This window comes from Vidua macroura, unplaced genomic scaffold, assembly GCF_024509145.1.
Source record: "Vidua macroura isolate BioBank_ID:100142 unplaced genomic scaffold, ASM2450914v1 whyUn_scaffold_211, whole genome shotgun sequence".
NCBI lineage: Eukaryota > Metazoa > Chordata > Aves > Passeriformes > Viduidae > Vidua > Vidua macroura.
Genome location: NW_026530586.1, coordinates 1,371 through 23,193, shown reverse-complemented (window position 1 = coordinate 23,193; position 21,823 = coordinate 1,371). Strand labels below are relative to the sequence as shown.

The 21,823-nt window shown below is 49.5% G+C and overlaps 1 protein-coding gene across 1 annotated transcript; it reads left to right on the top strand.

Moving 5' to 3' along the window:
* Positions 1 to 9,962: 9,962 nt before the first annotated feature.
* Positions 9,963 to 20,913, top strand: VPS28 (VPS28 subunit of ESCRT-I; the record flags this gene model as incomplete). The annotated part of the gene is made up of 8 exons (XM_053969460.1): positions 9,963 to 10,284; positions 10,384 to 10,412; positions 10,655 to 10,692; positions 12,550 to 12,639; positions 12,767 to 12,872; positions 16,560 to 16,582; positions 18,083 to 18,161; positions 20,860 to 20,913. Coding segments are annotated over exons 1-8 (618 nt in total), but the record flags the coding sequence as incomplete, so codon positions are not given.
* Positions 20,914 to 21,823: the final 910 nt, after the last annotated feature.

The window sequence follows — 21,823 nt, the reverse complement described above, 5'->3', positions numbered from 1 at the left end:
GTCCCCCCATGTCCCCCCATGTCCCTCTGTCCCCTTATCCCCCATGTCCCCCTCTCCCGTGTCCCCATGTCCCCACATCCCCATGTCCCTCTGTCCCCCCATGTCCCCGTGTCCCCCTGTCCCGTGTCCCCATGTCCCCCCCATGTCCCCCCATGTCCCTCTGTCCCCTTATCCCCCATGTCCCCCTGTCCCGTGTCCCCATGTCCCCACATCCCCATGTCCCTCTGTCCCCCCATGCCCCCCATGTCCCCACATCCCCTCGTGTCCCCGTGTCCCCTCACCTGGTGGCCAGTGTCACCGCGGTAGTTGGGCTCGATGGCCACCAGCAGCTCGGCCACCTCCCGCAGCCCGGGGCCACCACGGCCAGCGACAGTGACGGTGACATTCCCGGTGACATTCCCAGTGACATTCCCAGTGACATTGCTGGTGACATCGGTGGCGAACTCCTGGTGCAAGGCGCGGACACGGCTGGCCCAGGACGCCGCAGTGGCCTCAGTGTCCCCATGGATGTCCCCATGGATGTCCCCATCGGTGTCCCCATGGATGTCCCCATCGGTGTCCCCGCAGGTGCCCGGGGGGTCCCTGAGCGTGGCCACCACGGCCGCCCCCAGCCAGGACAGCTCGGTGGCCTCGAGCCCGGTGGTGCCACCCGGGGCCTTCCCGGCCAGGGCCAGCAGCGCTGGCACCGAGGGACACTGCGGGGACAAGGGACAGCGTCAGGGGTGGCAGGGGACAGGGAGGGACGGGGGGGACAGGGGCATGGCAGGGAAAACGCAGCCTGGCACAGGTGGCATGGGACGTGTGGCACGCGTGGCACAGGTGGCGCACACAGCACAGGTGGTACAGGTGGCACGCACGGGACAGGTGGCACTCTGTGACGTGCCACCAATGACCCAGCACTGCCGGTCACACACAGCCTGGCGCAGGTGGCACACACGGGACACATGGCACAGGTGACACAGGTGACACAGGTGGCATGGCACAGGTGCGCAGGGCACAGGTGACACAGGTGACACAGCACAGGTGCACACGGCATTGCCTGGCACATGGCACAGGTGGCACACGCAGCACAGGTGACACACACAGGACATGTGGCACACCGTGACATGTCACAAACGGTGCACACGGCACACCTGGCGCACCTGAATGTCACCAATGCCCTGCCTTCACCTGGCACACCCGGATGTCACCAGTGTCCTGGCACACACGGCACAGGTGGCACACACAGGACAGGTGGCACTCATGGCATGGCACACATGGCACAGGTGGCATTTGTGACGTGGCACAAATGGCCTGGCACACACGGCACACACGACACAGGTGACACAGCACAGGTGGCACACATGGCACAGGTAGCACACGCAGCACAGGTGACACAGGTGACACAGCACAGGTGGCACACATGGCACAGGTAGCACACGCAGCACAGGTGACACAGGTGACACAGCACAGGTGGCACACATGGCACAGGTAGCACACGCAGCACAGGTGACACAGGTGACACAGCACAGGTGGCACAGGTGACACAGCACAGGTGGCACACATGGCACAGGTAGCACACGCAGCACAGGTGACACAGGTGACACAGCACAGGTGCACATGGCACTCCTGGCACAGGTGACATAGGTGACACAGGTGACATAGGTGACACACACAGCACAGGTGACACAGGTGACACAGGTGACACAGCACAGCACAGGTGACACAGCACAGGTGCACACGGCACCACCTCGCACATGGCACAGGTGACACAGGTGACACAGCACAGCACAGGTGACACAGCACAGGTGCACACGGCACTCCTGGCACAGGTGACACAGGTGACACACACAGCACAGGTGACACACACAGCACAGGTGACACAGGTGACACAACACAGGTGATACAGGTGACACAGGTGACACACCTGTCCCCCTCCCCACAAGCTTCACCCCGCTCCCCGCTCCCCGCTGCCCGCTCCCCTCCCCGCCGCGCGGTGCCAGCCGCCCTTTGTCCCCTTTGTCCCCGCTGTCGCCGCCGCTGTCGCCGCGGGCGCGGTCTCACCTCTCCGCACGGCTCGCGCGGGCACTGCGCACGGCCGGCCACCTGCGCCACGAGGGCCCCCAGCGCCCCGCGGGACACCTGTCCCTCGCCCGACGCCACCAGCGCCTCCAGGGCCACCAGGGCCGCCTCGGGGCTCGCCCGGGCTCGCGTGGCCGCGGGCAGGGCCAGCGCGGCGGGCAGCGCCAGGGCCAGCAGCAGCCAGGGCGAGGGCATGGCGGGCCGGTGGCGGCGGCGGTGGCGGCGGCGGCGGCGCTGCCGGTGGCCGTGGGGACAGCGTGGGGACAGCGGGGCTGTAAAACCCGCCCGGGGCCGCGGCCCTGATTGGCCCGGGCTGAGATTGGCCCGGGTTAACGATTCATTCACCCCGCGGGGCCCGGCCCGCACCCCGCCACAGCCCCGCGACAGCCCCGCGACACCGGGGGACACCCCCGGGACACCCCCGGGACACCTCCAGGACACCTGAGATACCCCCGGGACACCTGGGACACACCTGGGACGGCCCTGGGACACCTGGGACACACCTGGGACACACTGGGACACACCTGGGACGCCCCTGGGACACCTGGGACACCCCCGGGACACACCTGGGATACACCTGGGACACCTCTGGGACACACAGGGACACCCCCGGGACACACCTGGGATACACCTGGGACACCTCTGGGACACACAGGGACACCCCCGGGACACACCTGGGATACCCCCAGGACACCTGGTACATACCTGGGGCACACCTGGGACACACCTGGGACCCACCTGGGACACCTCCAGGACACCTGAGACACCCTCAGGACGCCTGGGACACCCCTGGGACACACCTGGGACACACTTGGGACACCTGGGACACCCTCAGGACACCTGGGACACCCCTGGGACACCTGGGACATACCTGGGACACACCTGGAATATCCCTGGGACACCTGGAACATACCTGGGACACCTTGGGACACCCTCAGGACACCTGGGACACTCCTGGGACCCACCTGGACACCTGGGACACACCTGGGACATATCTGGGACCCACCTGGGACACCCCAGGACACCTGAGACACCTCAGGACACCTGGGACACCCCCGGGACACCCCTGGGACACCTCCAGGACACCCTCAGGACACCCTCGGGACACACCTGGGACACCATGGGACACCCCCAGGACACCTGAGACACACCTGAGACACACCTGGAATACCCCTGGGACACCTGGGACACACCTGGGACACCCCCAGGACACCTGAGATACCCCCAGGACACCTGAGACACACCTGAGACACCCCTAGGAGACCTGGGACATAACTGGGACACACCTGGGACACACCTGGGACATATCTGGGACCCACCTGGGACACCCCCGGACACCTGGGACATATCTGGGACACCCCTGGGACACCCTGGGACACCCTCAGGACACCTGGGACACCCCTGGGACACACCTGGGACACCCCCAGGACACCTGAGACACCCTCAGGACACCTGGGCACCTTCAGGACACTCTCGGGACACCCCTGGGACATCCCAGGGACACCCCCAAGTCACCAACTCCCACCTGGGCACCCTTGGGACACCGCTGGGACACACCTGGGACACACCTGGGACACCCCTGGGACATATCTGGGACCCACCTGGGACACCCCCAGGACACCTGAGACACCTCAGGACACCTGGGACACTCCTGGGACACCCTCAGGACACCTGGGACACACCTGTGACACCCTGGGACACCCCTGGGACACCCCCAAGTCACCAAGCCCCACCTGGGCACCCTTGGGACACCGCTGGGACACACCTGGGACACCGCTGGGACACAACAGGGACACCTGGGACAGCCCTGGGACACCCCCAAGTCACCAAGCCCCACCTGGGCACCCTTGGGACAGCCACCCAAAGGGCACCGGGACCACCCTGGGTGGGGGACAGGGGGACAGGGGGACACCCAGCCCCGGGTGTGGCACCGGTGGCCAGAGCCGTGGGGTGGCAGTGTCACCCTGTGTCACCCTGGGGGGCTGGGGAGGCCCTGGCTCAGGTGTGGGGGTCACCTTTGGGTGCTGGGGTCACCTTTGGACACTGGGGACACTTTGGGTGCTGGGGTCACCTTTGGGTGCCAGGGTCACTTTTGGGTGCTGGGGACACCTTTGGGTGCTGGGGACACTTTGGGTGCTGGGGTCACCTTTGGGTGCCAGGGTCACTTTTGGGTGCTGGGGACACCTTTGGGCACTGGGGACACCTTTGGGTGCTGGGGACACCTTTGGGTGCTGGGGACACCTTTGGGTGCCGGGGTCACCTTTGGGTGCTGGGGACACCTTTGGGTGCCGGGGTCACCTTTGGGTGCTGGGGTCACCTTTGGGTGCCGGGGGTCACTTTTGGGTCACCTTAGTCCCTGCACCCTCCCCAGGACAAGGGCACAGCCCAGCACGTGTGACACGTGTGACACCCGTGGCACATGTCACACGTGTCACACGTGTGACACCCGTGGCACATGTCACACGTGTCACACGTGTGACACCCACGGCACAGCACACCTGGCACATGTGGCACGTGTCACACGTGTCACACACGTCACACGTGCCACTTTGCCGGACACCGCGTGGCATCAGGGACCCCCCCCCCCGTGTCCCACCACGCTGTGCCACGCCCGGTGCCACGCAGTGTCCTGGCACCCTGGGCCGTGTCACCCCGTGTCACCCGGTGCCACTCCGTGCCGCGCTGCCAGGCTGGAATTTGTCCCCAGAGCCACCCCCTCTCTCCACATGGCCCCGGTGCCACCCTGGTGCCACTCCCTCGGCAGGGACACGCGGCTGCTCCGGGGGTGGCGGTGTCACCTGGGTGATGCCACCCCCCGCCCCGGTGCCACCCCAGGAAGGACCCAGGGCCCGCACGGGGTGAGTGACACGTCCTGGGGTGTCACGGGGAGTGGTGGCATCACGAGGTGCCACGTGGCGTGTCACGCCGTGTCCCAACGTGTCCCCACGGCGTGTCCCCACGGCTCAGGGTGGCACTTGTCAGTGTTCCATGGCCACCTGCCACTGGTGTCACCGTGTCCCCATGTCCACCCATGCTGGAGGCAGGGTGTCCCTGTGTCCCCATGTCCCCAATGTCCCCGTGTCCATCCCAGTGTCCCCACATCCCCAGGTCCATCCCAATGTCCCCACATTGATCCCAGTGTCCCCACGTCCAGCCCAATGTCCCCATGTCCTCACGTCCAGCCCAATGTCCCCATGTCCATCCCAATGTCCCCATATCCAGCCCAGTGTCCCCAATGTCCCCACGTCCAGCCCAATGTCCCCATGTCCATCCCAATGTCCCCATATCCAGCCCAATGTCCCCATGTCCATCCCAGTGTCCCCATGTCCCCAATGTCCCCACGTCCATCCCAGTGTCCTCATATCCATCTCCATGTCCCCAATGTCCCCACGTCCATCCCACTGTCCCCATGTCCATCCCCATGTCCCCACGTCCATCCCCGTGTCCCCATATCCATCTCCATGTCCCCAATGTCCCCACGTCCATCCCAATGTCCCCATGTCCATCCCAATGTCCCCAATGTCCATCTCCATGTCCCCATGTCCATCCCAATGTCCCCATGTCCCCACGTCCATCCCAATGTCCCCATGTCCATCCCCATGTCCCCACGTCCATCCCAGTGTCCCCATGTCCATCTCCATGTCCCCAATGTCCCCATGTCCATCCCAATGTCCCCATGTCCATCCCAGTGTCCCCAGTGTCCCCAGTGTCCCCATGTCCATCCCAATGTCCCCATGTCCATCCCAATGTCCCAATGTCCCCATGTCCATCCCAGTGTCCCCAATGTCCCCAGTGTCCCCATGTCCATCCCAATGTCCCCATATCCATCTCCATGTCCCCAATGTCCCCACATCCATCCCAATGTCCCCATGTCCATCCCAATGTCCCCAATGTCCATCTCCATGTCCCCATGTCCATCCCAATATCCCCATGTCCCCACGTCCATCCCAATGTCCCCATGTCCATCCCCATGTCCCCACGTCCATCCCAGTGTCCCCATATCCATCTCCATGTCCCCAATGTCCCCATGTCCATCCCAATGTCCCCAATGTCCCCATGTCCATCCCAATGTCCCCATGTCCATCCCAATGTCCCAATGTCCCCATGTCCATCCCAGTGTCCCCAATGTCCCCACTGTCCCCATGTCCATCCCAATGTCCCCACGTCCATCCCAATGTCCCCATGTCCATCCCAGTGTCCCCAATGTCCCCAGTGTCCCCATGTCCATCCCAATGTCCCCAATGTCCCCATGTCCATCCCAATGTCCCCATGTCCATCCCAATGTCCCAATGTCCCCACGTCCATCCCAGTGTCCCCAATGTCCCCATGTCCATCCCAATGTCCCCATGTCCATCCCAGTGTCCCCATGTCCATCCCAATGTCCCAATGTCCCCATGTCCATCCCAGTGTCCCCAGTGTCCCCATGTCCATCCCAATGTCCCCAATGTCCCCATGTCCATCCCAGTGTCCCCACGTCCATCCCCATGTCCTTCCCAATGTCCCCATGTCCATCCCAATGTCCCCAATGTCCCCATGTCCATCCCACTGTCCCCATGTCCATCCCAATGTCCCCAGTGTCCCCACATCCATCTCCATGTCTCCAGTGTCCCCAGTGTCCCTAATGTCCCCAGTGTCCCCATGTCCATCCCAATGTCCCCACGTCCATCTCCATGTCCCCAGTGTCCCCATGTCCATCCCAATGTCCCCAGTGTCCCCAGTGTCCCCATGTCCATCCCAATGTCCCCAATGTCCATCCCAATGTCCCCACGTCCATCCCCATGTCCAAACTCCGGCCGCCCCCGCCCCGTCCCCGCTGTCCCCAGCTCCGGGTCCCTTGGGGACAGCGGGACGAGGACTTTGCCCCGTGACAGCGCCCAGGTGGCGCCGAGGTGGCACCGGGAAGTGCCACCAGCCCCACGTCAGCAGCCTAATTAGCGGTAATTAACCCCGAACTTCCCGGTGACGCCACCTTTGGTGACGAGGGGACACAGGGGACATCGGGGGCTGCGAGCCTGGTGGGGATTTGGGGGATCCCGCTGGGAATGAGGGGGGGTTAGTGGGAAATCCAAGGATTTGGGGGGCTTTGGGTGAAAAAAAATCTCTTAAGCCAGGTCTAAATCCCTTAAACCAGGCCAAAAAAAAAAAAAAATCCTTTAAATCAGGTTTAAATCCCTTAAACCAGGTCTATATCCCTTAAACAAGGTTTAAATCCCTTAAACAAGGTTTAAATCCCTTAAACCAGGTCTGTGTCCCTTAAACAAGGTTTAAATCCCTTAAACCAGGTCTGTATTCCTTTAACAAGGTTTAAATCCCTTAAACCAGGTCTAAATCCCTTAAACCAGGTCTAAATCCCTTAAACCAGGTCTGTATCCCTTAAACAAGGTTTAAATCACTTAAACAAGGTTTAAATCCCTTAAACAAGGTTTAAATCGCTTAAACAAGGTTTAAATCCCTTAAACCAGGTTTAAATCCCTTAAACAAGGTCTGTATTCCTTTAACAGGGTTTAAATCCCTTAAACAAGGTTTAAATCCTTTAAACCAGGTCTGTATCCCTTAAACAAGGTTTAAATCCCTTAAACCAGGTCTAAATCCCTTAAACCAGGTCTATGTCCCTTAAACAAGGTTTAAATCCCTTAAACCAGGTTTAAATCACTTAAACAAGGTCTATATACCTTAAACAAGGTTTAAATCACTTAAACAAGGTTTAAATCCCTTAAACCAGGTTTAAAATCCCTTAAACAAGGTTTAAATCCCTTAAACCAGGTCTAAATCCCTTAAACCAGGTCTGTATCCCTTAAACGAGGTTTAAATCACTTAAACAAGGTTTAAATCCCTTAAACCAGGTCTGTGTCCCTTTAACAAGGTTTAAATCCCTTAAACCAGGTTAAAATCCCTTAAACAAGGTTTAAATCCCTTAAACCAGGTTTAAAATCCCTTAAACAAGGTTTAAATCCCTTAAACAAGGTTTAAATCCCTTAAACCAGGTCTGTATCCCTTAAACAAGGTTTAAATCCCTTAAACCAGGTCTGTATCCCTTAAACCAGGTCTAAATCCCTTAAACCAGGTCTATATCCCTTAAACAAGGTTTAAATCCCTTAAACCAGGTTTAAATCCCTTAAACCGGGTCTGTATTCCTTAAACAAGGTTTAAATCCCTTAAACCAGGTCTGTATCCCTTAAACAAGGTTTAAATCCCTTAAACCAGGTCTAAATCCCTTAAACCAGGTCTGTATCCCTTAAGCAAGGTTTAAATCACTTAAGGTGGGTCAAAAATCCTTTAAACCAGGTCAAAACCCCTTAGGTCAGGTCTACATCCCTTAAACCAAGTCAAAATCCCTTAAACCTGGTTTAAATCCCTTAAAGCAGGTAAAAAAAAAACCCCTTAACTCAAGTTTAAATCCTTTAAAATAGGTTTAAATCCCCTAAACCAGTTTAAATCCCTTAAACCATGTCCAAAATCCCTTAAACCAGGTCTAAACCCCTTAACTCAGGTCTAAATCCCTTAGGCCAGGTCTACATCCCTTAAATCAGGTCAAAATCCCTTAATTGAGGTTTCCATCCCTTCGTTTCCGTTTCAAGCCCTTAAACCACATCCAAAATCCCTGAAAACAGGTTTAAATCTCTTAAACCAGGTCTACATCCCTTAAAGCAGGTCTAAATCCCTCAGATCAGGTTTAAATCCCTTAAACCACGTCCAACATCTCTTAAATCCGGTTTAGATCTCTTAAACCAGATGCAAATTCCTTAATTTCAGTTTCAATCCCTTAAACCGGGTCAAAATCCCTTAAACCACGTCTAAGCCCCTTAAACCAGGCCTAAATTCATTAATTTTGGTTTAAATCTCTTAAACCAGGTCTAAACCTTTTCATTCAGGTCTAAACCCCTTAAACCAGGTCTAAATCCATTAATTTTGGTTTAAATCTCTTAAACCAGGTCTAAACCTTTTCATTCAGGTCTAAACCCCTTAAACCAGGTCTAAATTCATTAATTTTGGTTTAAATCTCTTAAACCAGGTCTAAACCTTTTCATTCAGGTCTAAGCCCCTTAAACCAGGCCTAAATTCATTAATTTTGGTTTAAATCTCTTAAACCAGGTCTAAATCTTTTCATTCAGGTCAAAATCCCTTAAACCACGTCTAAGCCCCTTAAACCAGGCCTAAATTCATTAATTTTGGTTTAAATCTCTTAAACCAGGTCTAAACCTTTTCATTCAGGTCTAAACCCCTTAAACCAGGCCTAAGCCCCTTAAACCAGGTTTACATCCCTTAAGCCAGGCCGAAACTCTTTAGTTTAAGTGTCAATCCCTTAAACCAGGTCTAAATCCCTTAATTTGAGCACCAGCACCGCCTCCAGCTCCGACACAAGCGCCGCCATGGCGGGACCAGCACCGTAGCGTTGCCCGGCAACACTTGTGAGTGACAGGCTGAAAAGCCAATCAGCGACGCGGAAACGCGGCGTTGGACGAACTGACCAATGGGATGCGGACGTGCCACCGGAAAAGGAGGGACGCGGGGGAAAAGGAATTCTGGGAAGCGAGATTGTACGGCAAAACGCCGTACGGCACCTTAGACACGGCTCTAATAGGCCAAGGAGTAATTAGGCCACGGGCTTAATTAAGTCTCGCAAGACGCCGACAGCGGTACTCTCGGACTGGTCGTAGAAAATGGCGGGGCCTCGTTCGCCACCGGGGACAGGAGCGCCGTCGTCTCCCACAGCACCGTCTCCTACTGTGCCGCCATAGGAGGTAACAGCATGGCGGCGTTGCCTGGCAACTGGGTAACGGACAGTTCAAAAGACCAATCAGCGAGGAGTAAGCTGAGAGGATGAGCCAATCGTTGTCAAGAGGAGGCGGGACAAGCGGAGAAAGGCATTGTGGGCAACGTAGTGCGGCCCTTCAGACTGGACTACCGAGGCCGCCATAGTGGGGGCACACATGGCGGCGTCGCTTGGCAACGGCTTTGATTAACAGCCCCAAGAGCCAATCAGCGAAATAAAAACAGAGAGGCGGAGTGGCAGAGCCAATGAAATGCCGAGATTCGCCGGAAGGGGAGGGACGTGTGGGCGTGTGTACGGAAAGAGGCGGAAGCGCCGCGGAGCCGCCGGGACCGGACCGGGATCATCGGGATCGGGATTGTCGGGATTCTCGGGAGCGAGGAGGGGGCCCAGAGCCCTCCAGGCTCAGCCGGGGATGTTCCACGGCATCGCGGGCCCGGCCGGGATGGGCGGTGAGGGCCGGGAGCGATTCCCGGGATGATCCCGGTATTGCCGGGATGGAATTCCCGGTGTTCCTTCCCCTTTTAACCCTTCTCTTCCTCCCACGGCAGCGCCCGGGAATAAACCGGAGCTTTATGAGGTGAGTGCGGGTCGGGACTGGTCGGAAATGTTCGGGAATGTCCGGAAATGTCCGAGGATGTCCGGGAGCGTCCGGAAAATTGAGGGAAATGTCCGGGAGTGTCCGGAGATGGCCGAAGTGGCGGACAGTGTCCGGAAATTATCGGAAATGGCCGGAGATGGCCGAAAACGAGCCCGGGGATTTTGGGAATTTTTGGGATTTTTTTTGAATTTTTGGGAATTTTCCGTCTCCTCTCCCCACAGGAGGTGAAGCTCTACAAGAACGCCCGGGAAAGGGAGAAGTGAGTGAGGGAATTCCGGGAATTTTTGGGGAATTTTGGGATGGGGGTGGAGGGCATTGGGGTTAATCCCAGTTCGTTCCAGTGTATCCCAGTCCCTCCCAGTATCCCATTACCCCATCCCAGTCCATTCCCAGTTAAACCCAGTGGCTCCCAGTTCACCCAGTATGCGCAGGTACAACAACATGGCTGAGCTGTTCCTGTTCATCCCAGTCCGTCCCAGTTAGTCCCAGTCCATCCACATCCAGCCCAGTCCCTCCCAGTATCCCATTACCCCATCCCAGTCCATCCCAGTCCCTCCCAGTGGCTCCCAGTTCACCCAGTGTGTGCAGGTACAACAACATGGCTGAGCTGTTCCTGTTCATCCCAGTCCCTCCCAGTCCATCCCAGTCCATCCCAGTATACGCCATCAATCCCATTATCCCCTCCCAGTCCCTCCCAGTACCTCATTACCCCCTCCCAGTCCATCCCAGTCCATCCCAGTCCATCCCAGTTCATCCCAGTCCCTCCCAGTGGCTCCCAGTTCACCCAGTATGCGCAGGTACAACAACATGGCTGAGCTGTTCCTGTTCATGCCAGTCCATCCCAGTACCCCATTACCCCATCCCAGTCCATCCCAGTCCCTCCCAATATCCCATTACCCCATCCCATTCCCTCCCAGTGGCTCCCAGTGGCTCCCAGTTCACCCAGTATACGCAGGTACAACAACATGGCGGAGCTGTTCCTGTCCATCCCAGTCCATCCCAGTCCATCCCAGTATCCCATTACCCCATCCCAGTCCATCCCAGTTCATCCCAGTCCCTCCCAGTGGCTCCCAGTTCACCCAGTGTGCGCAGGTACGACAACATGGCCGAGCTGTTCCTGTTCCTCCTAGTCCATCCCAGTTAATCCCAGTTAGTCCCAGTCCATCCAAGTCCAGCCCAGTCCATCCCAGTATCCCATTACCCCCTCCCAGTCCCATCCCAGTCCATCCCAGTATCCCATTACCCCCTCCCAGTCCCATCCCAGTCCATCCCATTATCCTATTACCCCATCCCAGTGGCTCCCAGTGGCTCCCAGTAGCTCCCAGTTCACCCAGTATGCGCAGGTACGACAACATGGCCGACCTGTTCCTGTTCATCCCAGTCCCTCCCAATCCCCTCCCAGTCCATCCCAGTCCCTCCCAGTACCCCATTACCCCATCCCAGTTGCTCCCAGTGGCTCCCAGTTCACCCAGTTTGTGCAGGTACGACAACATGGCCGAGCTGTTCATCCCAGTCCCTCCCAGTCCCTCCCAATCCCCTCCCAGTCCATCCCAGTCCATCCCAGTCCCTCCCAGTCCCTCCCAGTCCCTCCCAGTACCCCATTACCCCATCCCAGTTGCTCCCAGTGGCTCCCAGTTCACCCAGTTTGCGCAGGTACGACAACATGGCCGAGCTGTTCATCCCAGTCCATCCCAGTCCCTCCCAATCCCCTCCCAGTCCATCCCAGTCCATCCCAGTACCCCATTACCCCATCCCAGTTGTTCCCAGCGGCTCTCAGTTCACCCAGTTTGCGCAGGTACGACAACATGGCCGAGCTGTTCCTGTTCATCCCAGTCCCTCCCAGTCCCTCCCAGTCCATCCCAGTCCCTCCCAGTCCATCCCACTCCATCCCAGTTCATCCCAGTCCCATCCCAGTGGCTCCCAGTGGCTCCCAGTTCACCCAGTTTGCGCAGGTACAACATGGCGGAGCTGTTCCTGTTCATCCCAGTCTCTCCCAGTCCATCCCAGTCCATCCCAGTCTCTCCCAGTCCATCCCAGTCCATCCCACTCCATCCCAGTCCATCCCAGTCCCATCCCAGTGGCTCCCAGTGGCTCCCAGTTCACCCAGTTTGCGCAGGTACGACAACATGGCCGAGCTCTTTGCGGTGGTGAAGACGCTGCAGGCGCTGGAGAAGGCGTACATCAAGGATTGCGTCACCCCCAACGAGTGAGCGAGCGCCCCAAAAATCCCCCAAAAATTCCCCAAAACCCCCGGGAGCCCGGAGAACCGGGAATCCCCAAAAAAACCCCAGGAAAATCCGGGGAAATTCCAGGAAAAATTTGGGAATTCCCAGGTACACGGCGGCGTGCTCGCGCCTCCTGGTGCAGTTCAAGGCCGCGCTCAAGCAGGTGCAGGGCGGCGAGATCGGCAACATCGACGACTTCTGCCGCAAATTCCGGGTGCGAATCCGGGAATTTTGGGAATTTTGGGAATTTTGGGTGGAATTTTAGGATGTTTTGGGAAATTTTAGGAAATTTGGGTGAAATTCTGGGAATTTTTGGGGGTTTTATGGGATTTTTTGGGTTTTTTTGCACTAATTTTTGACTAAAAAGGAGACGTGCAAGGGAAAAATTTGGGAATGGAATTCAGGAATTTGGGGAATTTTTGGGCGGGAATTTGGGATTGGGAATTCTGGGATTGGGGATTTGGGGAATTCTTGCTTGCGCCTCCTGGTGCAGTTCAAGGTGGCGCTCGAGCAGGGGCAGGGCGGCGAGATCGGCAACATCGACGACTTCTGCCGCAAATTCCGGGTGCGAATCCGGGAATTTGGGGAATTTTGGTAATTTTGGTTGGAATTTTAGGATGTTTTGGGCAAAATTTGGGTGAAATTCTGGGAATTTTTGGGGGTTTTATGGGATTTTTTGGGGTTTTTTTGCGCTAATTTTTGACTAAAAAGGAGACGTGCAAGAGAAAAATTTGGGAATGGAATTCAGGAATTTGGGGAATTTTTGGGCTGGAATTTGGGATTCTGGGATTTGGGGAATTTTGGGGTTTTTTTGGGATATTTTATGAATTGTTGTGGGAATTTTGGCTCTGAAACTGGGAATTTTTGGGTTTTTTTGGGGGGATTTTTTTGGGATTTTTGCGGGAATTTCTGGGAATTTTGGGAGTGAAATTGGGATTTTGTTGGGGGTTTTTTGGGGAATTTTGAGACAGAAATTTTGAATTTTGGGATTCGGAATTTGGTGGGAAAATTGGGAATTTTTGGGTTTTTTGTGGGAATTTCTGGGAATCTTGGGGGTAAAATTGGGAATTTTTGGTGATTTTTGCAGGTATTTCTGGGAATTTTGGTTCTGAAATTGGGGAGAGCTTTGGGAAAATTGGGAATTCCGGGAATTTTGGGAATTTGGGGATGAAATTGGGAATTTTTGGGGGAATTTGGGGGTAAAATTGGGAATTTTGGGCTTTTTTGGGGAGATTTTTGGGGGATTTTTGCCGGAATTTCTGGGAATTTTGACTCTGAAATTGGGGAGTGGATTGGGAAATTTGGGAATGTTGGGAATTTTGGGAATTTGGGGTTGAAATTGGGAATTTTTGGGGAATTTGGGGGTAAAATTGGGTTTTTGGGGGGGGAATTTTGGGGGATTTTTGCAGGAATTTCTGGGAATTTTGGCTCTGAAATTGGGGCGAGCTTTGGGAAAATTGGGAATTTTGGGAATTTTGGGAATTTGGGGATGAAATTGGGAATTTTTGGGGGAATTTGGGGGTAAAATTGGGAATTTTGGAGTTTTTGGGGGATTATTTTGGGATTTTTGCCGGAATTTCTGGGAATTTTGGTTCTGAAATTGGGGAGAGCTTTGGGAAATTTGGGAATGTTGGGAATTTTGGGAATTTGGGGTTGAAATTGGGAATTTTTGGGGAATTTGGGGGTAAAATTGGGAATTTTGGGCTTTTTTGGGGAGATTTTTGGGGGATTTTTGCCGGAATTTCTGGGAATTTTGGTTCTGAAATTGGGGCGAGCTTTGGGAAAATTGGGAATTCCGCGAATTTTGGGAATTTGGGGATGAAATTGAGAATTTTTGGGGGAATTTGGGGGTAAAATTGGGAATTTTGGAGGTTTTGGGGGGATTTTTGAGGGATTTTTGCCGGAATTTCTGTGAATTTTGGTTCTGAAATTGGGGAGAGCTTTGGGAAAATTGGGAATTCCGGGAATTTTGGGAATTTGGGGATGAAATTGGGAATTTTTGGAGGAATTTGGGGGTAAAATTGGGAATTTTGGAGTTTTTGGGGGGATTTTTAAGGGATTTTTGCCGGAATTTCTGGGAATTTTGGCTCTGAAATTGGGGAGTGGATTGGGAAATTTGGGAATTTTGGGAATTTTGGGAATTTGGGGTTGAAATTGGGAATTTTTGGGGAATTTGGGGGTAAAATTGGGAATTTTGGAGTTTTTGGGGGATTATTTTGGGATTTTTGCAGGAATTTTTGGGATTTTGACTCTGAAATTGGGGAGTGGATTGGGAAATTTGGGAATTCCGGGAATTTTGGGAATTTGGGGTTGAAATTGGGAATTTTTGGGGAATTTGGGGGTAAAATTGGGGTTTTGGGGGGGATTTTTGGGGGATTTTTGCAGGAATTTCTGGGAATTTTGGTTCTGAAATTGGGGAGTGGATTGGGAAATTTGGGAATGTTGGGAATTTTGGGAATTCCCAGCTGGATTGCCCCCTGGCCATGGATGGAATTGGGAATTTGGGGTAAAATTGGGAATTTTGGGGTTTTTGGGGGATTATTTTGGGATTTTTGACGGAATTTTTTGGGATTTTGACTCTGAAATTGGGGCGAGCTTTGGGAAAATTGGGAATTTTGGGAATTTTGGGAATTTGGGGTTGAAATTGGGAATTTTTGGGGAATTTGGGGGTAAAATTGGGGTTTTTGGGGGGGATTTTTGGGGGATTTTTGCCGGAATTTCTGGGAATTTTGGCTCTGAAATTGGGGAGAGCTTTGGGAAATTTGCGAATTTTGGGAATTTTGGGAATTTGGGGTTGAAATTGGGAATTTTTGGGGAATTTGGGTGTAAAATTGGGGTTTTTGGGGGGGATTTTTGGGGGATTTTTGCCGGAATTTCTGGGAATTTTGGTTCTGAAATTGGGGAGAGCTTTGGGAAAATTGGGAATTCCGGGAATTTTGGGAATTTGGGGATGAAATTGGGAATTTTTGGGGGAATTTGGGGGTAAAATTGGGAATTTTGGAGTTTTTGGGGGATTATTTTGGGATTTTTGCAGGAATTTTTTGGGATTTTGACTCTGAAATTGGGGAGTGGATTGGGAAATTTGGGAATGTTGGGAATTTTGGGAATTCCCAGCTGTATTGCCCCCGGCCATGGATGGAATTGGGAATTTAGGGGTAAAATTGGGAATTTTGGGGTTTTTGGTGGATTATTTTGGGATTTTTGCCGGAATTTCTGTGAATTTTGGTTCTGAAATTGGGGAGAGCTTTGGGAAAATTGGGAATTCCGGGAATTTTGGGAATTTGGGGTTGAAATTGGGATTTTTTGGGGAATTTGGGGGTAAAATTGGGAATTTTGGGGTTTTTGGTGGATTATTTTGGGATTTTTGCAGGAATTTTTTGGGATTTTGACTCTGAAATTGGGGAGAGCTTTGGGAAAATTGGGAATTCCGGGAATTTTGGGAATTTGGGGTTGAAATTGGGAATTTTTGGGAATTTGGGGGTAAAATTGGGGTTTTGGGGGGGATTTTTGCAGGAATTTCTGGGAATTTTGGTTCTGAAATTGGGGAGTGGATTGGGAAAATTGGGAATTCCGGGAATTTGGGGGTGAAATTGGGAATTTTTGGGGGAATTTGGGGGTAAAATTGGGTTTTTGGGGGGATTTTTGGGGGATTTTTGCAGGAATTTCTGGGAATTTTGGCTCTGAAATTGGGGAGAGCTTTGGGAAAATTGGGAATTCCGGGAATTTTGGGAATTTGGGGTTGAAATTGGGAATTTTTGGGGGATTTGGGGGTAAAATTGGGAATTTTGGGGTTTTTGGTGGATTATTTTGGGATTTTTGCAGGAATTTTTTGGGATTTTGACTCTGAAATTGGGGAGTGGATTGGGAAATTTGGAATGTTGGGAATTTTGGGAATTCCCAGCTGGATTGCCCCCTGGCCATGGATGGAATTGGGAATTTGGGGTAAAATTGGGAATTTTGGGCTTTTTTGGGGGATTATTTTGGGATTTTTGCAGGAATTTTTTGGGATTTTGACTCTGAAATTGGGGAGTGGATTGGGAAATTTGCGAATTTGGGAATTTTGGGAATTTGGGGATGAAATTGGAATTTTTGGGGAATTTAGGGTAAAATTGGGGTTTTGGGGGAGATTTTTGGGGGATTTTTGCAGGAATTTGTGGGAATTTTGGCTCTGAAATTGGGGAGTGGATTGGGAAATTTGGGAATGTTGGGAATTTTGGGAATTTGGGGTTGAAATTGGGAATTTTTGGGAATTTGGTGGTAAAATTGGGAATTTTGGAGTTTTTGGGGGATTATTTTGGGATTTTTGCCAGAATTTCTGGGAATTTTGACTCTGAAATTGGGGAGTGGATTGGAAATTTGGGAATGTTGGGAATTTTGGGAATTTGGGGTTGAAATGGGAATTTTTGGGGAATTTGGGGGTAAAAATTGGGAATTTTGGGGTTTTTTGGGGGATTATTTTGGGATTTTTGCAGGAATTTTTTGGGATTTTGGGTCTGAAATTGGGGAGTGGATTGGGAAATTTGCGAATTTTGGGAATGTTGGGAATTTGGGGTTGAAATTGGGATTTTTTGGGGAATTTGGGGGTAAAATTGGGGTTTTGGGGGGATTTTTGGGGGATTTTTGCCGGAATTTCTGGGAATTTTGGCTCTGAAATTGGGGCGAGCTTTGGGAAAATGGGAATTCTGGGAATTTTGGGAATTTGGGGATGAAATTGGGAATTTTGGGAATTTTGGGAATTTGGGGATGAAATTGGGAATTTTTGGGGGAATTTGGGGGGTAAAAATTGGGAATTTGGAGTTTTTGGGGGATTTTTGAGGGATTTTTGCAGGAATTTCTGGGAAATTTTGACTCTGAAATTGGGGAGTGGATTGGGAAATTTGGGAATGTTGGGAATTTTGGGAATTCCCAGCTGGATTGCCCCCCGGCCATGGATGGAATTGGGAATTTAGGGGTAAAATTGGGAATTTTGGGGTTTTTGGGGGATTATTTTGGGATTTTTGCAGGAATTTTTGGGATTTTGACTCTGAAATTGGGGAGTGGATTGGGAAATTTGTGAATTTTGGGAATTTTGGGAATTTGGGGTTGAAATTGGGATTTTTTGGGGAATTTGGGGGTAAAATTGGGAATTTTGGGGAGGTTTTTGGGGGATTTTTGCAGGAATTTCTGGGAATTTTGGCTCTGAAATTGGGGGACAGGATTGGGAAATTTGGGAATTTTGGGAATTCCCAGCTGGATTGCCCCCCGGCCGTGGATGGAATTGGGAATTTGGGGTAAAATTGGGAATTTGGGGTTTTTGGGGGATTATTTTGGATTTTTGCAGGAATTTTTTGGGATTTTGACTCTGAAATTGGGGAGTGGATTGGGAAATTTGGGAATGTTGGGAATTTTGGGAATTCCCAGCTGGATTGCCCCCCTGGCCATGGAGCGGATCCGCGAGGATCGACCGATCACCATCAAGGACGACAAAGGGAACCTGAACCGCTGCATCGCCGACATCGTCTCCGTACGGCGAAAAACGGGAATTTCCGGGGAATTTCCGGGGAATTTCGGGAATTTTCTGGGAATTTGGGGGGTGGGGAATTGGGGAATTCTTGGCTGGTTTTTTTTTCTGAATGTTTGGGGATTTTTGAGGAATTTGAAATGATTTTTTCTGATTTTTTGTGATTTTTTTTCCCCCATTTTTTGTGATTATTTTGGGAATTTTTTGTGATTTTTGGTATTTTTATGGGAATTTTTTTGTGATTTTTAGAGGATTTTTTCCTTTTAATTTTGGGGAATTTTTTTTCTTTATTTTTTTCTGATTTTTTCTGATTTTTGAGGAATTTTTTCTGATTTTTTCTGATTTTTTTTTGCATTTTTTGTGATTATTTTGTGAATTTTTGTTGGGTGTTTTGGGAATTTTTTGTGATTTTTTTGGTATTTTTATGGGAATTTTTTGTGATTTTTAGAGGATTTTTTTTCCTTTTAATTTTGGGGAATTTTTTTTCTTTATTTTTTCTGATTTTTCTGATTTTTGAGGAATTTTTTCTGATTTTTTTTGATTTTTTTTTGCATTTTTTGTGATTATTTTGTGAATTTTTGTTGGGTGTTTTGGGAATTTTTGGTGATTTTTTTGGTATTTTTATGGGAATTTTTTGTGATTTTTAGGGGATTTTTCCCTTTAAATTTTGGGGAATTTTTTTGATTTTTTTCCTGGTTATTTCTGATTTTTGAGGAATTTTTTCTGGTTTTTTTGTGATTTTTTTGCAATTTTTTGGTGATTATTTTTGTGAATTTTTGTGGTTTTTTTTAGGGATTTTTTGTTATTTTTATGGGAATTTTGTATGATTTTTGGGGGATTTTTTTTCCCTTAACTTTTGGATTTTTTTATTTTTTTCTGATTTTTGAGGATTTTTTCTGAATTTTTGTGGGGTTTTTTTTGCATTTTTTGCGATTATTTTGTGAATTTTTTGTGGTTTTTTGGGGTTTTTTTGAGGGATTTTTTGGTATTTTTATTGGAATATTTTGTGATTTTTAGGGGATTTTTTTCCTTTGAATTTTGGGGAATTTTTTTTTTCCGATTATTTCTGAGTTTTGAGGAATTTTTTATGATTTTTTTGTGATTTTTTTTGCATTTTTTGCGATTATTTAGTGATTTTTTTTTTGGGGAATTTTTTGTGATTTTTTTTGGTATTTTTATGGGAATTTTTTGTGATTTTTAGGGGATTTTTTTCCTTTTAATTTTGGGGGATTTTTTTTTCTGTTTTTTTCTGACTTTTTTGTGATTTTTGTTGCATTTTTTTGTGATTTTTTGTATTTTTTGGGATTATTTTATGAATTTTTTGTGTTTTTTTAGGAATTTTTAAAGGTTTTTTATTGACATTTTTATGGGATTTTTTTTATTTTGGGGGATTTTTTTTTGCATTTTTAAATATTTTCGTGTGATTTTTTGGTGAATATTTTGGGAATTTCTTTTTTATTTTGATGATTTTTTTGGTGATTTTTTGGTGCTGATTTTTTGATTTTTTGGGGGTTTTTTTTGTGCTTTTGAAGATTTTCTGGGGATTCTTTGGGAACCCTGAATCGCTGCGTCGCCATATGGCAAAAAATGGGATTTTTTGGGGGAATTTTCTGGGAATTTTGGGAATTTTCCGTGAATTTGGGAGGTTGGGAATGCCTGGGGCATTGGGGAAATTTGGGGATTTATTTCCGATTTTTTTTTCAATTTTTTGATGGAGTTTTTAGGAATTTTTTTGTGATTTTTTTTGCATTTTTTGGTGATTATTTTGGGAATTTTTGTTGGGTTTGTTGGGAATTTTTGGTGGTTTTTTGGTGTTTTTATGGGAATTTATTGTGAATTTTGGGGATTTTTTTTTTAAATTTTATAAGAATTTTGGGGCGATTTTTGGATTTTTTTAGGATTTTTTTAGGATTTTTTTGCATTTTTGGTGATTATTTTGGGAATTTTTGGTGGGTTTTTATGCCATTTTTTGAGGGTTTTTGGGGTGTTTTTATGGGAATTTTTGGTAATTTTGGGGATTTTTTTTTATTTTTTTAATTTTGGGGGATTTTAAAATTATTTTTTAGGATATTTTCTGATTTTTTGTGATTTTTTTCTGCATTTTTGGTCGTGTTTGGGTATTTTTCTGGGAATTTTTGTGTTTTTTTGGTTTTTTTTGAGAGAGATTTTGTGGTTTTGGGGGATTTTTTTTTTTTTTTTTTTTGCATTTTTAGAAATGTTTTTGTGGTTTTTTTTTGGTGACTATTCAGGGATTTTTAGATTTTTGAATTTTTGGGGATTTTTTTCAGATTTTCCAGGAATTATTTATAATTAAAAAAAAAAAAACTTTTTACAATTATTTTGTGAATTTTTTGGTTTTTAATGCTTTCTGAGGGTTTTTGGGCAAGTTTATGGGATTTTTTTTTTTTGTAATTTTTTTGGTAATTTTTTTTTAAATTTTGGGGAATTCTGGGGGGCATTTTGTTATTTTTAAGGGATTTTTTTTTGGCTTTTTTGGGGACATTTTATTTTTTTGAAAGAGATTTTTTAAGGAATTTTTGAGGGCGTTTTATTATTTTTAAAGGGATTTTTTTGGGGCATTTTGTTACTTTTTAAGGGATTTTGGAGGGGATTTTTTTGGGGGGCATTTTGTTATTTTTAAGGGATTTTGGGGGGGATTTGGGCTGGGGCTGATCCCAAATTTCCTTTGGAATTTTGGCAGCTTTTCATCACGGTCATGGACAAACTGCGCCTGGAGATCCGCGCCATGGACGAGGTGGGGATTCCCCAAAAATCCCCCAAAATCCCCCCCAAATCCACCAATTCTGCTCCCAAAAATTCCCCCAATTCTGCTCCCAAAAATCCCCAAAAATCCCCCCAAAAAACACCAATTCTGCTCCCAAAAATTCCCAAAAATCCCCAAAATTCTGGTCCCAAAACTTCCCAAAAATCCCCAAATTCTGCTCCCAAAAAATCCCCAAAAATTCCTCAGTTCTATTTCCAAAAATCCCCAAAATTCCCCAAAATCCCCCAATTCCGGTCCCAAAAATTCCCCAAAAATCCCCCAATTCTGCTCCCAAAAATCCCCAAAAATCCCCCCAAAAAACACCAATTCTGCTCCCAAAAATTCCCAAAAATCTCCAAAATTCTGGTCCCAAAACTTCCCAAAAATCCCCAAATTCTGCTCCCAAAAAATCCCCAAAAATTCCCCAAAATCCCCCAATTCCGGTCCCAAAAATTCCCCAAAAATCCCCCAAGTCTTGTCCCAAAAATTCCCAAAAAATCCCCAAAATTTCCCAAATTCTGGTCCCAAAAATTCCCAAAAAATCCCCCAGTTCTATTCCCAAAAAATCCCCCCAAAATTCCCAAAAATCCCCCAATTCTGGTCCCAAAAATTCCCCCCAAAAAAATTCCCCAAAATCCCCCAATTCTGGTCCAAAACTTCCCAAAAATCCCCAAAATTCTGGTCCCAAAAATCCCCAAAAATTCCCCCAAATCCACCAATTCCGGTCCCAAAAATTCCCAAAAATTCCCAAAATCCCCCAAGTCTTGCCCCAGAAATTCCCAAAAAATCCCCAAAAATTCCCAAATTCTGGTCCCAAAAATTCCCAAAAAATCCCCCAGTTCTATTCCCAAAAATCCCCCAAAATTCCCCAAAATCCCCCATTCTGGTCCCAAAAAATTCC